Source organism: Populus alba, chromosome 13 (assembly GCF_005239225.2).
Source record: "Populus alba chromosome 13, ASM523922v2, whole genome shotgun sequence".
Classification (NCBI taxonomy): domain Eukaryota; kingdom Viridiplantae; phylum Streptophyta; class Magnoliopsida; order Malpighiales; family Salicaceae; genus Populus; species Populus alba.
In genome coordinates this window covers 1,355,683-1,371,392 of record NC_133296.1, presented here as the reverse complement: position 1 = coordinate 1,371,392, position 15,710 = coordinate 1,355,683, and the positions used below count along the sequence as shown (strand labels likewise).

General features: G+C 32.9%; 2 protein-coding genes across 9 annotated transcripts; both read right to left on the bottom strand.

The window, feature by feature from the left end:
* Positions 1-1,876: 1,876 nt before the first annotated feature.
* Positions 1,877-5,972, bottom strand: LOC118060796 (probable linoleate 9S-lipoxygenase 5). The gene is made up of 8 exons (XM_035074071.2): positions 5,631-5,972; positions 4,731-5,020; positions 4,408-4,648; positions 3,976-4,317; positions 3,792-3,877; positions 3,599-3,706; positions 2,915-3,483; positions 1,877-2,745 (listed from the first exon to the last, which is right to left on the bottom strand). The coding sequence occupies exons 1-8, from the start codon at positions 5,854-5,856 to the stop codon at positions 1,992-1,994; spliced, it is 2,616 nt and encodes an 871-aa protein (XP_034929962.1). The 5' UTR covers positions 5,857-5,972; the 3' UTR covers positions 1,877-1,991.
* Positions 5,973-9,594: 3,622 nt separating this feature from the next.
* On the bottom strand, positions 9,595-13,802 carry LOC118060793 (nicotinamide/nicotinic acid mononucleotide adenylyltransferase). Of its 8 annotated transcripts, XM_035074068.2 has the most exons (3): positions 13,648-13,802; positions 10,260-10,567; positions 9,595-10,130 (listed from the first exon to the last, which is right to left on the bottom strand). In XM_035074068.2, the coding sequence occupies exons 1-3, from the start codon at positions 13,703-13,705 to the stop codon at positions 9,843-9,845; spliced, it is 654 nt and encodes a 217-aa protein (XP_034929959.1). In that variant the 5' UTR covers positions 13,706-13,802; the 3' UTR covers positions 9,595-9,842. The 8 variants fall into 8 exon arrangements, with proteins under 8 accessions (XP_034929959.1, XP_034929952.1, XP_073259872.1 ...); XM_035074061.2 differs by having other exon boundaries at positions 9,595-10,567; positions 13,648-13,801; XM_073403771.1 differs by having other exon boundaries at positions 9,595-10,567; positions 13,604-13,759.
* Between the last annotated feature and the right edge of the window lie 1,908 nt (positions 13,803-15,710).

Genomic DNA, 15,710 nt, shown 5'->3' with positions numbered 1-15,710 from the left:
TTTATTTTATATAGAACTATTATGATCTTATTTGATTTATTAGGAATTGATCTTCAAATATTTTTTTTGATGCTCTTCTTTCTATGAGATTATTATAATTTTATGTTCATGGTTGCAGAGTTTGCAAATTAACCCAATTTAACTGAGTTTTTTTTTTCATTTTATCTTTTTTCTTTGTTATTTTTTTTATTAGTTTATTTATTATTGTTATATTTTTTATTTGTAATATTTAAATTACTAATTTATCAATTTATCATTGTGTTATTTTTTTTATCAGTTTACTAAAAAAATTTATCTGTGTTATTTTTTTTTCAATGTTGGATTTTTTTATGTCAAATAAAAAAATTAATTGGCACACGAGCAAAGCACAAACCACGAATCTTTATCTTATCTATTACTCATTTCGTAAAATAATTATCCAAAAAAAATCATATATCTGGTTCAATTGGTTAAATTATCATCCCTGCCAACAACTCAAGAGAAGAGGATGAGAAACTGCATTATCTAGCTAAGCTACTTGGCGCAGCTTTTCTTGAGGATGGTAGCTATTTATGAACCAGACGATGCCATGCAAGTTGCCTACCGGTGAGATTGATTTGAATCTGGAACCTAATCCTGCATGTCCGGATTCTGTTGATAGATATGGACGAGGAAGAGAAGGAAATGCTCTCTGAAGCACGATCTCAGTTAGCTGAAAAAAAAAACTCTAGGGATCAAGAACAGCTTGAAGAAGCAGCTATGAAGCTTGCTTCTCTTGCAGAAAATGATGGAACTGGATGCTTCTGGTTTTAATACAAGGGCAAAGGAAGAGGAAAAGAGACATGATCGATTATAATGACTATGAAATCCCCTTCATATTTATCCAACTGATAATATAGATTAGATGCTTAGAGACTCATCAGTTCTCTGGTTTTGAATTCTGTGTCAAACAGCAAGCTGAGCATGCTTCATGAAGTCAAGAGACTTGGACATCATCAAATTTGAAGAAATTAACAAAACCGAATTGAGAAAGGCCTGGAAAGCTAGAAGCCTCATCTAACTAAACAGAAAACAGACTCTTCTAGGGCTTACTTTCTTCAACAGCAGAAATTGAAGGGAAACAAAAACATAGAGTAATTGTAGGAGTACGTTGTAATAGGAGAGGCTCAATCAGAAAACAAACTCTTTTCTCTGTTACTGGAATGTTTTGCCCGTAACACAAGCTGGTGCATCTTTTACGGCTTCGATTTAAAAATTTCAGAGCAACTTTTTATATACAGTAACTTTTCGTGAAGTATTTGAATAAAAGTTTTGGACTGATAGGGTATCCAATATTATTTACCAAGCATACTAGACTCATTGCTTCTACAGTGACCTGGAATGGTGCAAGGTAAATTTTAAAAATTAGCTTGGAGACTAATCTCCAGCAATACTATTTTGAAAATTTGGTTGTTGAGGAACAAAATTGTTTTTGAGAAGAGAACTATAAGCTTATTTAATTGTTTCTCTATCATCTTTCATCATGTTGCTATTTGGTTATATATTCTGGATTCATTCTTAAGATCTATTAATGGCATCAAATTATGATGAAATAAGAAATTTTAGATAGTCTCTTTGTTTTTTGTTGTTTTACATCAGTTTTTTTTAGTTTTTTTTTTTATCATATTCTTATATTTTATTTTGACTATTAGTTTTATGGTTTTTTTAATATATTCTCGATGATTATAAAAAAAAAAAAAAAAATCAGTAATGTCTCTCCCTTCTCATTTTTTTAAGGTTAGCCTGGCAGGAATCTCTTCTGCGTTGCAGAGTCTAACGGGTTTAAGTTATGAAAAACTTTAGAACAGCAACAAGAACTATGTCTTGGTGATTAAAAATGCTTAAACTCATTCGTTACAACCAGAATTACAGATATTGGTGATTAAAAATGCTTAAACTCATTCGTTACAAAGAACCGTCGTATCAAGAAATTAATGATATTAAAGTACAATAAATAGTTTTGTAGAGAAGCTTTAGATTGAAACGCTGTTAGGAATTCCCCTTCCAGTGAGTCCACCTTCACTGGTAGGAACCAACAGAGTGTATGGCACCTTGACTGAGCCAACACGATTCTTCAGGCTCACATCTTTGTTCATATCGAACATCCTGTCCTCGATAACTGCCAGTTTCTTTCCAAATTTCTCAAACGCCTCTAATGGCTCTCTGTCTGCTGTCCACTCAGGAGTGTCTCGCTGCCCAAGATACACCTCGTCTGAGGAATGCCTGGACAGAATTTCAATGAGGGAAATTCCAAGAAGTGTTTGCAACTGGGCAGTGATTGTTTTCAAGAAAGCCTTTTCAGGGTTCAACTTTAGCTCCTCGTAATCAGGAGAGCCTTCTTCAGGCATGAACCTACGGCTTATGGTCGGACGATTGGGAAGGTATCCTGCGTAAGGGTACTGACCAAAATTGACAGCTGCATGGAGAGCAGATGCCACCCATATGATTATGGTACATGAATCTATTAGCTCTTCACGAGACTTCATCTTTGGCCACCAGGGTGCATCTTTCAGGTCACCGTGCCCTTCCTCTCTCACTTCCTTCCACCATGATTGTAGTTCAGAATCTTTTTGAATCATGTCATCATCCTTGTAGTAGAAAGAGCAGTAGTCTTTGACCCATTCTTTGATTGCAAACCATATCTCTAGCCCATCAACTGCATATGGGTAATCTTTTATCAGCAGGCGAACACCGTGTGGAGCCTTTGGATCCTCAACTGCCACTCCTCTGAACAAACAAGGTAGGATGTTATTGCTATGAAATACACAACATTGTCACCGAATATAGCCAAAGTTTAGTTTCCTGAAGCATTATAACATCATTTACTGAAGTTTTAGTTCCTGAAAATTGTGAACAACAATGAATTATCCTTTTAAGAGTAGACTACGAAGGTTACCTCTTCTTCAGATCTTCAGGAAGTGCTTGCTCAGTGAAATTCCAGTTCTTATAAATTACTGATGACATTTCCATGGCATACTTCGCAGGATAAACTGTTGATTCCAGGATTCCACCAGCATTAATTAGTGTCTGCCTAGCAAGCGCATTTATGTTCATTGTGTCGCGGAAGTGAGGTTCCAAGAGTTTATAGATCGGGTGAAGCACACTGAGTTGTCTATTTGTTGCAATCACAAATGGTTCACTCACAGCATGAGTGTTCAAAAAATGGCTAATAAGCTGATGGTAACCAGAGTCGTTTACACCCACGTAAGCTTTAGCCAGCTGCCAAATGGTACCTTCAACACCATCTTCAGCTGGGGTATAGACTTTGCTAATGGCTCCAAATTTATCTCCCTTATCATGAGGCAAGCTTAACTCAATTACTAGTGGCTTCAAAGTTCCATCATCTTTCAAGAAAAGCAGAGTCCTTGAGGCATAAGTCTTTGTGGTAGTAGTGTTTATCCTCCTCAGGTATGGCATCAATTCATCGTGATGATCTAATATGAACATCCTGTTGTTCTTGATTGCCTATTCAACAACAAATAATTTCAGCTACAGTTGTTTTTTTTCTTTATTGGGGTGACTAAATTCAGCATCTCATTCTGTGAAACATTCACAGATCTGATCTTAAACTCAATTGTACCTCATCTATGGTCAGTCCATCCAGATTGTCCTTGATGTGCTCCTCTGTTATTGAGCTGTTTTGATCACCATATTGCTTGCTGTCTAGCTTGCTTTTGGGAGGGAATTCCTGCAATGATTTGTTGTTAGACACAGAGAAAAAACAAAAAATATAAATTTCGGAGACAGAAAATTCTATTGGAACTTTAGCTTACCTCAAGACGACGAATGATAACTGGGTTTACTCCTGCCAGCATTTCTCTGCCAAATTCTTCATCAGTCCTCCAGGCAGAATGGTTATCTGCAAAGGATATCATAATTTAGTGGCCAAAAGGGAGATGGGTGAGTGTATGTTTATGAAAAATTCCAAACATAGAGTTAAAATGTTTTAGTTCAAACCTTGAATCACTTGAGGCTTTGGAAATTTGAAGAGGTTTTCGCCATCAGTTCTAAAAATTTCCTTAAGCATCTCCAAGGGAATGTTTTTCCGAAGATTATCTAGTAGGGGACCTTCAGGAAGCTCAAAGCCTCCCTCGTAGAGTTTCAATACATCATCAAAGGAGTCAAACTCATTAGGGGTGCTGTCACATAATGCTTCCAGTTCAGGCTTGACGAATTGAGCTATAGATTTCAGTGCATAAGCAAGGAAGTCTGCCATCTTCAAGTGACCGAATCGTTCATCTCTTGGAACATAAATGTTTAAGCTCATCAGAAGTGGCTGACTGCTCTCTGTGTTGGGATCTGCAACAAGATCATGGAAAAGTTTTACAATTGTCAAGCAGTGTAAAATGCAACATAAAATGTGAGATTCTGGATCAACAGGTAAATGACCTGATTCTGTTGCTGCTCGGCCTGTTCTGCCCCTACGGGGATAAGGATACTCAGAAGACCCTCCAAGAACAGGGCGGACATAGTTTGGACCCTTGTCAGGATCTCCCAAATCATTGTAGTAAGCATAGTCGTAAACGCGGTCCCATTCCTTAAGCTCTCCTTCTCCATTTCCTCTCAAATGAACCAGTTCTTCTTCCCTGTATTTACGTAGCGGTGCTGGTGTCTCGTGTGGCAGAAATGTCTGTACAAATGTATCAGAATCTACTGTAGCTCAGTCAAATATTCACATCTAACCTCATCTCTCTATGTTACTTGATAATTACCTGGTTAGTGAAGAAAACACGATCTTTATTGTAACGTTTTGCAGGATAAATCCATGAGTTGCAAACAAAGTGGACTCGGCCATGGCCAGGAACACCTTCAAGAGAGACAGTCTTGAGGTAGAATTCACTGGGATGATTGTTTCTTATCAGGAATGCCCCTGGAACTCCGACCTCCTCATCCCAATCAAAGGTTACTTTGAATGCCGCCTCGCCTGCGGTTAAGGGAGTGACTGTAGTGACCCATTCTTCCAAATATGCAGGCTCTCCTAGCTTCCCTTTCAAATCATTCTCTACAAAAGGCACCAGAATCCTCATCAATTAGCTAATAACTATCTTAGCAGGTCCATTTACAGTTAAATTATAAATGAATTTTGTTAAGCCATGTTCTAATTATAAGTTAAGTTAGTTCAGATTAATTAAGTATTAAAATGACCTCTTAGAAACTTTGTTTCACTGTGATGTCTAGTAATAACATACTTGCTGTTTTTCTCGGGAAAAAAAAAAAAACACCGAGATAGGAGGGACAAAGAAGACAAGTCTCCTTATCCTTCCTATAAATTTACTCCAAAACTATTTCGGTTATATTTTATTTTATATTTTTATTTTTATAATCAAATAAATTTTATGTTTGAGCTCATTTGTTTTTTATTTTAAAGGCTACGTTTTTGCTTGCTTTACTTCCCTCTAATTTCCTTGAGAATATAGCTATTAGTCCACTGCATATTCAAGGGTGAACCATGCATGGAAACTAGTAAGTGTAAGAAATCAAGCACTGTCCTCTTCTATCTCTCCGATCCCTCTGCACAGGTTCAAAGTATCCCACCAGAAAATAATGGTTTTTCGAGGTTGAAAAGGCATAAAAAACAAGCAACAAGATGAAGAAATAAAACTGTTACTCACCTGGAAGGTCACTGTTAACAGCGCTAATGAGTTGCAGAGAGACTCTCTGACCTAGCAGCTCATGAACACGATCAAGAACTGATGCGTTGAAATCATTGAAAGCCAAAACATTCTTCTTCATCAACACAACAGTCCCTTTGATTTTCTTGCACTCACCATCACCACACTTCAACTTCTTACTCCCATCACTGTTACCAGTAATGGCATCGATAATGTTTTGAAACATCTCTCTCTCTCTCTCTCTCTCGCTTGCTTGCTTGCTGTGTTACAAAGAATCTAAAGACAGCTTGTCGTTGTTGGTTGCAAGTTAGGGTGAGAGATCAGAAGGGTATCGTTATGGTGGTATTTATTGTGGCAGTGATTGTATTTTATAGTTTTTTTTTTTATTTAAAAACATATTAAAACAATAACTTTTTATTTTTAAAAAATTATTTTTAATATTCATACATCAAACAACATGAAATAAATAATATAAAACAAAAGGACAATTTTTTTCCAAAATATTCAAACATAAAAACAAACGTGCATGCTCGTACAAAAGAACATGAATTAATGTGTGGTAATGGCTGAGAAGCTTATCTTGTTCATATTGTGCCCTGTTCTTTTGCCTTTCTTAAGGAAAAAATAAAAAATATAGAGGGTGCTTGATCAAGTGTTCATCCTCTGATAAAAATTGCATATCCTCTCATCGAATCCCTTCAAGGGCTGCTGCTATAAAGAAAATGTACCATGGATAATTAAGAATGGTGATCTTGAAAATATATTTTAAAAAATATTATTTTAATATATTTTAATATAAATACAATATTTTTGGCTTTATATCTTTAATATATGCCATAGTAATATACTTTTATATATATCCACATAGGGAGGTGGCCGATGTGGGACCCAATAGTTGGGTTTGAAGGCAAAAAAGCAAAACATTTTGAATATATTCCTGTACAAAGTCATGTGGTTCTGGCTGATTGATATTGTTTTTTTTCTCATCACTTTTCTCTTTTGCTTTGTTTTTTGCAAATATAGAAGTTATATTGTTATTTATTTAACATGCCTTGCTTCTCACATGCATAAAATAATAGAAGGGGTCGACTCTATATGCTTTTCCAAGTTCAAGAAGATATTTCTTGGTGGCTTGTTCTGCGCAGCCCCCCCTGTGATCTTTACAAGCATTCAAGCTTTTTCTACTTTTTTAAGGATGGAAACAAATATAAAATTGATTTAGAGATGTGAAAATATTATCTTAAGGTATTTATTTATTTTATATAGAGATAATATTTTTAAAATATAATTAAATTTTTAAATGAATGAAAAGATAAGACCAAGAAAAAATACATGTTTTTATTGTGTTTTTTTTCTATATAGTAACATGTTTTTATAAACTTGAAACATAACGACGAAATATTATGATTGTTCATCAAATAGCATGATTATTCATGTAACAGTATAATTATTCATATTAAATTTTAAATTTCAAATATTATCTTTTAATATTATAAATATCCATATAATAATATTAAAAAGCCAAATAAAAAAGTCTATCCACCATAACTTAATTTACTATACAATAAAAAACAACACTTAAAAATATTAGGAGGGACATTTATTTTCAACATGCCATAAATATCTTCTTTTTATTATTATTTATTTACAAACTACACTATAGCACTTCTTCCAGTTGTCTGCATAAGATAATAAAAGAGATACACATGGGGTTGTGGCCTAGTGGTTGAAGAGACTTGTTCTCTTTCTCCACACCAGGGTTCAAGCCTCACTTGTGTACGCTTGTCACCCCCGCGGTGCCTTACATGCTCACTGGGCTTGCAGGATGTTCAGTAAGCCGGGGGATTAGTTGTGGCGCGCGCAAGCTGGTCCGGACACCCTGGATTATCAAATAATAATAATAATAATAATAATAAAGACACCCCCCCACTTGTGTACGCTTGTCACCCCCGCGGTGCCTTACATGCTCACTGGGCTTGCAAGATGTTCAGTAAGCCCGGGGATTAGTTGTGGCACGCGCAAGCTGATCCGAACACCCTAGATTATCAAATAATAATAATAATAATAATAATAATAAAGACCCACCCCCCCCCCCCCAAGCAAGGACTGCTCTGTTATCTTGACATGAAGCGATTTTCTTCCAAAAATAGCATTCTTGTTCTTGACCAAGTACTATATATTCCGTATAAGTGTTAGATGATTTTTTTTTTTGGATTCAAGAAAATCTTATTCTTCATAAAACGTATTTTATGGCCAGATAAACGAGTAAAACCCCGGCTATCCCAAGTTTTTATAAGAGGTACACGCCCTAACTTGAACTTGAGATCTGCTGTACAGATTTCAAACCATTTGCCATCATGTTATGCCCTTTGAGGACAGCCGAGGTTTAAGAGTGAGAAAAAATACCGATTAAATCAATTAAAATTTTTAAAAAATTAACCGGTTTAATTCGATTTTGATTTTATAAGCCTAAAACCGAATTGAACCTAAATAAAAAAAAAAAACGAGTCAAACTAAAAAAAAATAAGTTAAACTGAAAAAACTGAACTAACTAGTTTGAATTAGTTTTTGTTCTAAAAAATTAAATGGAATCAAAGCTAATTAGTTTAAATTAATTTTCGCTTTTTTTAAAAAAAATAATTTAATTATTTTTTTATATAAAAACCAAAACGAATTAATGATTACCACCAATGCTGTTATATTAATTCTCAATTCATATTTTACCACTGTCTTGTCCTTGATTTTATTAATTTACTAAAATATAAATAAATAATGAGAACATGATGATTAAAATCCAAATATTATATTAAAAAATTAATTTAATTCAAAAACTTACACTGTTTCTGATAAGATTCCACATAGATAGACTGAGTATTTTATATAACACGGCATGCTAATTTCGATCACACGAACAAAGATAGCAAACAAGCACGTATTTCACCTTTTTTTGGTTGATTTGTTTTAATGCTCATCTAGCTGTACGAAATTAATTATGCAACTACTTCTGGCCTGTGATTGTAAATTTATTATGTTCATACTACATTAAAATAATTTATTTTAAATTTTTTATTTTTAATATTAACATATATAAACTAAAAAAATTAATTTAATAATTTTTAATAGATATTTAAAATACATTAAACGGTGCCAGCTTTCAAACATTTAAGTCATTATAAATGCTCTTCCAACAATAAATCCATGGGTGTCAACAATTCAGCATACCGCTGCAACAAGTATTTTTATTTTTATTATTATTATTATTAATATGAGTGTTTGGATTAATTTATGTGTATTTTAATTAATTTTACGAGTCTTGAAATTAAAAATTATATAAATTTTTAATAGTTATGAAATTTGTAAGACTCGAACTAGTAACCTCTAGAAAACAAACTTAAAACCTCACTAGTTAAGATACACCACTCCTAAATACAACAACTATCTCTTGCTTTAACTAGTAATGAGGGGACTTTGAATTTTTATTTTTATTTTTATTTTTTAATAGTTGTTATAGGCAAAAGGATCCAATTGTGAAATATCTGAGATGTTAAGGACCCAGTTGACAACATTTTCTTTCGTGGGGTGAAATTGAGAATTGGGCAATACATTTATGGTGCGTTTGGTTTGGTAAGAGAAGGGGAGGGGAGGGGAATTGAAGGCTTTAATTGATGTGTACTTCTTATAATTACTTTACTTGATGGGTTAATAAATAGAAAATGAATATTATCCAACTCAACTCAATTAAATATATATATATTATTTTTTTCATTTCATATTAAATAGGAAATAATATTTGAATAATAAAGAGAACGCTTTGAAGTCATCTAAATCCATATTGATGAATGAGTTGCCTCGTGAATGCAGATCTTAAGGTGATCATATTGCAGTAGAGAATTAAGCGCAAGCAATTGAATTATGGGCTGTAACTTATTTCAAAGCACCGACCTCGTCAGAGTTACTCGAGGGATGAACCAATGCAGTCTGATGAACTCATTTTAAGAGCAAAGAATTCAGGAATGGCATGAACCGAAGTTTGATGATACAAAGGAGACTTTCATAAAATAAAAAAGCACATCCCCAGCTCGAAGATAGCAGAAATGATCGACGAGAGATCATTCTTTGTATTTCAAAAGGATTCAGAAGAAAAGAATCATCTGGATATAAATGAGTTGGAATGAACGACAGACGCAAACAAGTTCATCTTTTTTTCTCATCTTAGTTCAGGTACAAACCTTTTTCTCTAATGTAATCAACCACTCCATCTGCAGTTAAGTACTTTATGGACAGCCCTCTTGAAATGCATTCCCTCACTTTGGTTGAACTGATCTGGTTTGGTACAAGATCATCTGTAACTTTGATATTACCCTTGTTTTCATTCAAAATTTCATCTTCAGATACAATCTTCTTAATATCTTGCCCTTCTCTGCGAATGCAAACCACACCATAGTTGCTGCATATGGTTCTTACATGATCGCGGTTCCAAAACCCAGGAATACCAAAGGACTGGAGTAAATCAGAACCACAAACAAGCATGACTTTAAGGGATTCTCTGGACATTTTCATACCATTAGTAAATGAACTCTCGACTCTTTGCAAAATAGTCAAAGTACGTTGGTAAGTGCTTTGGTTTACCTCCCATTGATCAACCATTACGAAATCAGAAGTTTCACAGGCTAAGCTGCACATCTGCAACCTATGTTCCCCAGAAATGAGGCCTGCTTTCTTGTATGCATCATTGACAGGGGACATGTAGGCTGCAATGACATGGTATCCCTCTGATTGCAATGCATCCCTTGCCAGCTCAAACAATCGCAGGTGCATAAAAGTTGGAGGATTGAAACTGCCAGTTGCCACTAGAACTACATTTATCTTGTTATTTTCCTCGGTAGAATTTAGGCCAAAAGATACCTTTTCCATTGGCAATTGAGGATCCATGATATCTGAATGAAAGTGGCAAACAAGCATTAGTGCACCTCATTCTTGATAACATGCTTACGATTATGCAAAGCCTCACAGTAAAGATGCACTCAGATGATGCAGCAGAAGCTGAGCATAGACTAGTTGGAGATTTCCCATTCCAAAGTTGGAAAATTCACATCACGTTCATAAATATAAATCCATCCAAGATGTACAATAATTACAAACTGTGCAATATCTGAATAACACATTAGCCTGAGGCAATCAGTGAACTATGGACAAAGGTTGACTTTAGCAAGTAATCTTGTGAATCACATAACTAGATCATTACAACAGGACCAACTAAAAAGGTCTGAAGCACATGTATGCATGCATATGCATGTGTGTTGGGAGTTAAATGGCAATGATTCACATTGAATAAGATCAACGTGACAATGAAGGACCAGAGTATGCATAGGAGCAAGTTAAAATTCACAAAAGCCATCATGTCCTGTTTATTCAGAATGGGAAAGAGTGAAGGAGCTAGAAGCATAGAAGTGCGCGCACACAGAGCTGAGCAATTTGCAATACCTGGATGAAATTCAGTTGAAATTTCTTAGTTGAGTAAATCAAAAGAGTTTATCGACATACAAAGGATGTTCCAGATTTAAACTTGTTAATCTCTCATGAGTAACAAACTGAAGCTACTAAATGCCATATGGAATCTGTTTATATAATCACATCAACGTGCAGACAACGGAAAGTTGAAGACAAGCAACCCTCATTTTGCTGTTATGAAACCTCTAACCCCAGGTAAATCAAAGATAATGATTCAGTTTCTTGATTTACCACCTCTTCCATGGTTGTGTTCACCTATTCTCACACCACCACCTTTCCTTTTGCGACTCTTACCACCACCTGAAGATAGGGTGGCATCAGATTTTATTCTCATGTCCTCGGGCAGGGGAAGAATATTATCAATGCACTTCCAGAAACTGAAATCATCAACAAACTCATCATCCCAAATGAGGAAGATGCACCGTGTCTTCCACATTGGACGAAAACGGACTTGGAAAGCTTGGATCCCACAACCAATCTTTTTTTCAGGCTCCAAATGATCCTGCATAAGCAACTCCACTAGAACCATGTGCTCAAACTTGTTGACATTAAGATTGGGAGGCCAAAAATGAAAGGAATTGTAGAAAAAATCGAACATCTCCACTGCTGAAACAAAAGTCTTTGGACCCAACCTAACAGGACCCACCTCCTCCTGTTTTTTCATCTTTTTAAGCCTCACAAATTGCTCCTCCATAGATTTATCCAGCTTTTGCTTCTTTGATACATTCTTATTTTCCTCCTATGATCCTCCCTAGTTCTCTTGTCACCATTAGCTGCCAAGTTCTCAATGAAATCCAGAGAACTTTGAGTTTAGATTTCTATAAAAGAAAGCTTGGAGCATGCCCTACTAAGCCCTAGCATAATCTTCATAGTATGTTAATTATGTGAAGCCTGAATAAACATCACTTTAAAGAAAATAGAGAAACAAAACCTCTAACAAAATCTTGCCCATGATCTTCCCATCCTTGCCACACACTGTTTTCTTCCTTTTGAAGCACAACCAACCAGAACTGTTTGCCACCCTCATTGTGTCCAGATACTTCTCATTCTCTGAAATATGATTGCGACCACCAAAATCCTATACCTGCAACTTAATTGCCACCATAAAGTCTAAACTATTAAACCAATGCAAAGAAACTCTTCGTTCCACGATATTTGTATCCATGCATTGCAAATTTTCTTACTCTCTTCTTTCATAACAAACCCATTCCTTTTCTCAATCACATTTTCCACACTTTCCAAACTCCTTCCTCTAATTTTATCACATCCCAAAAGTTCAATATAAAAAATAACCCAAAATAAGGAAATTCTAGTAACATAAAGTACTTCTTAGCCCCTGAAAAATATTACCTCTCTTCAAACTTTCCTAGCCTGCAAAAAGACTTTTTGCTAAGAGAAATAACTATTCTACATAACTAAAGACTAAAACTTCAAACAAACTTTAGAAGCCACAATGTTCCAACAATCTCCTAGCTCCTTGCATGAAAAGCCATCTAAACAAAAATAAATAATAAATAAAACCCATGTCAAAGCAAGTATCTTTGTGTCCAAGTGTTTATATATGTGTGACAAAATAAATCTAGGTTCGAGTGGGTATCCTAAAACCAACAGATTTAAGATAGCATAGACCTCAAAGAAGAAGAACACACATAAAAAAAAAAATCAGAAACATGGTAATATACCTTCGGTTTTGATGCTGATGCTGATAATGATAATGATAATGATAATAAATGAATATGCAGAACGGTAGAAGCTTAGAGAGGGAAAATGTTAAGTTTAGATTCCACAAAAAGCTTGCATGCATGCCCTGTGATGTGTGAATAAAGACCACTTATAAGCATATTAAGAAACAAATCTGCAAAAAACCAACAGATTTAACTCACTATCTCCCTTTCCTTGAAACAAAATCCATACACAATCTTCTCCATTCACATACATTGCCAACCAGAAATTTTGCCAATCCCTCTTAATACCTCAAAACCTCCCCTTCATTGTTATACGATTGCAGCCAACAAATTAAATCCTGTACCAGCAACTTAAGTTGCCCACTCTAAAACAATTAATCGGTGCAAAAGAATCATTAACATCAATATTCACATATCTTCTTGCTCTCTTCTTTCACCAAAAAAAAAAATCATTCTTTTTTTCACATTCCAGTCGCATCTTCTACGTTTGACAAAATCCTATAATTTCTATCTGTCCCAGTTGATTAAAAATAAACAAAATTAAAGCAATTCTGGATAACATAAAGCACTACTCGACTCTACTCAAACTTTTACTTGACCGCAAAAAGACCCTTTTCCTGGTTGAAAGTGCTAAATTTGAAAAGAAAAGAAAAACTAAAGCTAAACCAAATTTAGCAGAGACAAGGAGGGTAATAACCTACCAGCTCCCATTTAAATCAAAAACCCGCATGAAAACCAAAGTCTTCAACACAAAAATACGTGTATTTTGAGTCTAACTTTGCATAAATGTGTAAGAAAATGTTCACAGTTTGATGGGTTACCTGCAAAAAAATTAGATTTAGAACATGAAAGAGAATCCAAGATGTAGTGAGCTTCCATGCATTTATGATCTGAAAAAAAAGATGGCGACTGATCCTAAAATTTTTTAGAAATTAAATTTAAGTGAATTTAAAATTTTCAGTAAAATAATTATTATATAATATTAACTCACCATTCTTTTTTATTATGATTGATAATATTATGACCAAGAATAGAACGACGATATCCTTTTCTCCGTCTTTGATTATTCAATTCTTTTTTAGCAACTTGAAAAGCAAATATAGGAGTGTCATCATCAAAATCAAAGGCATCATAAAAATTAAAATTAAAATTAAAATGATGAATTTTAATGAAATATATTTTTGATTGGAGAGAAAACAATAGAATAATGAAAAAAAATATTAAGATATATGAGAATATTTATAGATAGGTTTTGTTTTCAAATTTTAAAATCTTAAATTGTTGGCGGTAATTTTTTCAAAATTTAAAATTTTAAAATTTAAAATGGTGGTGGTTATTTTTTCAAAGTATGAATTTAAAAAAAAATAAAAAAAATTAAAATATTAATGATTTTTTCAAAGTTTGAATTTGAATTTACTTTTAAAAAAATAAATTTTTAACAGTAACATATAAAATTAAAAATATTCATGTAAATAAATTTTAACTTTAATTTTAAATTATATCTTTTAACTTTTATATTATTTAATTAAATTTTATATTATTTTTATAAATTACTCGTATTAATTATATAATTAATAACATCATAATTATATTATATATAAAATATTTAAATTAGTTATATAATTATATAAAAATAAATTTAATATTAAATATATTAAAATATAAATAGCTTTTTTAAATAGTTTTTTACTATTAAAATAAATATAAAAAAAAATATATTTATATTATTTAAAAAATTATTTTATTAATTTAGCTTTTTATATTAAAGATGCTTTAACGATACCTCGTGAAAAGAGTGTCAGAATTTGCTGCACGCAACCAAGAATGCGTGAGTGGGGGGGTGAGAGAGAGTTGATGTAACAAGGGAATTTGCCTCTCTCTTTCGTTCTTACTACTATGATTGAACGTTTGAGTGCAAGTTTCAATCTGTTTTTTTTTTTTTAAAAAAAAAAAAAAAAGGTGACTTGTGCATCAAGAGATTAGTCAGATTACTTTTTTTCTTTGATTTTTTGAAATTTAATTTTATGGTTAAGATTTAAGAAAATTATTTAAATTATTCTTAATGTATCATCATTATTTAAAAATAAAACTTAGTATTTATATTAGAGTCATGGTTATCAAACTTAGTTCCCCTTGTATGATGTGTTTATAGTTAAATTGAATAAGATATTAATTTTTTATTTTATTAAATTTTTGGTTAAAATAAAAAGATAAAATTATATTTGATAATATTGTATCATGTTTGGTTATAAAAAACAAAACATAAAAAATCTATTTTACTATTATTATGTATTATTATCAAACTTATATATTTTAAAAATATAGTTGGACATTAGTTTATTTACTTTAATTTTATATCAAGTGTTGAAATTAATAATATTATAATCAGTGGCGGAGCCAGAGTTTTTTTAACGAGGGGGCAAATTATTAACAAATACTAAATTATATAGATATACATTAGAAATCAATTCAAAGCATATATACTAATTCATATCAAGTAAAATTAATTTAAAAGTACTTTCAAAATGAAAGAACTTACATTATAATTGTTCTCGTGATTAGTGTCTACATAATAATTAACACAACTACATAATAATTCACTATTAAATAAAAATCAGTTGAGTTACACAATAATTCTAAATCTTCCATATGAAATTCATAGCAAAATACATATCAATTCATCAAAATCAAAACCTATTTCAATTCATATCTATATACATATAATAAGTATGTTGATTGAATTATACTTAATTATTTCTAGATATCTAATTGAGGAGCAATGCCTAGTGTATGTGTAAAAGAAACAATTCTTGAAAAACATGTTTTCTACTTGATATTTTACTTACAAACAAGTCATTTGAAAATATTAAATTTCAATAAACTA

Bases quoted from the DNA above. Each gene is read 5' to 3' on its own strand.
- LOC118060796 (XM_035074071.2), bottom strand. From the start codon at position 5,856: ATGTTTCAAAACATTATCGATGCCATTACTGGTAACAGTGATGGGAGT. The intron at 4,318-4,407 runs GTCATTTACCTG...ATCTTGTTGCAG, and splicing joins CCGAGCAGCAACAGAATCAG to ATCCCAACACAGAGAGCAGT. The intron at 2,746-2,914 runs GTAACCTTCGTA...TTGTTTGTTCAG, and splicing joins CCTGAAGATCTGAAGAAGAG to AGGAGTGGCAGTTGAGGATC.
- LOC118060793 (XM_035074061.2), bottom strand. From the start codon at position 13,705: ATGGAAGCTCACTACATCTTGGATTCTCTTTCATGTTCTAAATCTAAT. The intron at 10,568-13,647 runs GTAACCCATCAA...ACTTTCATTCAG, and splicing joins TAAATCTAATTTTTTTGCAG to ATATCATGGATCCTCAATTG.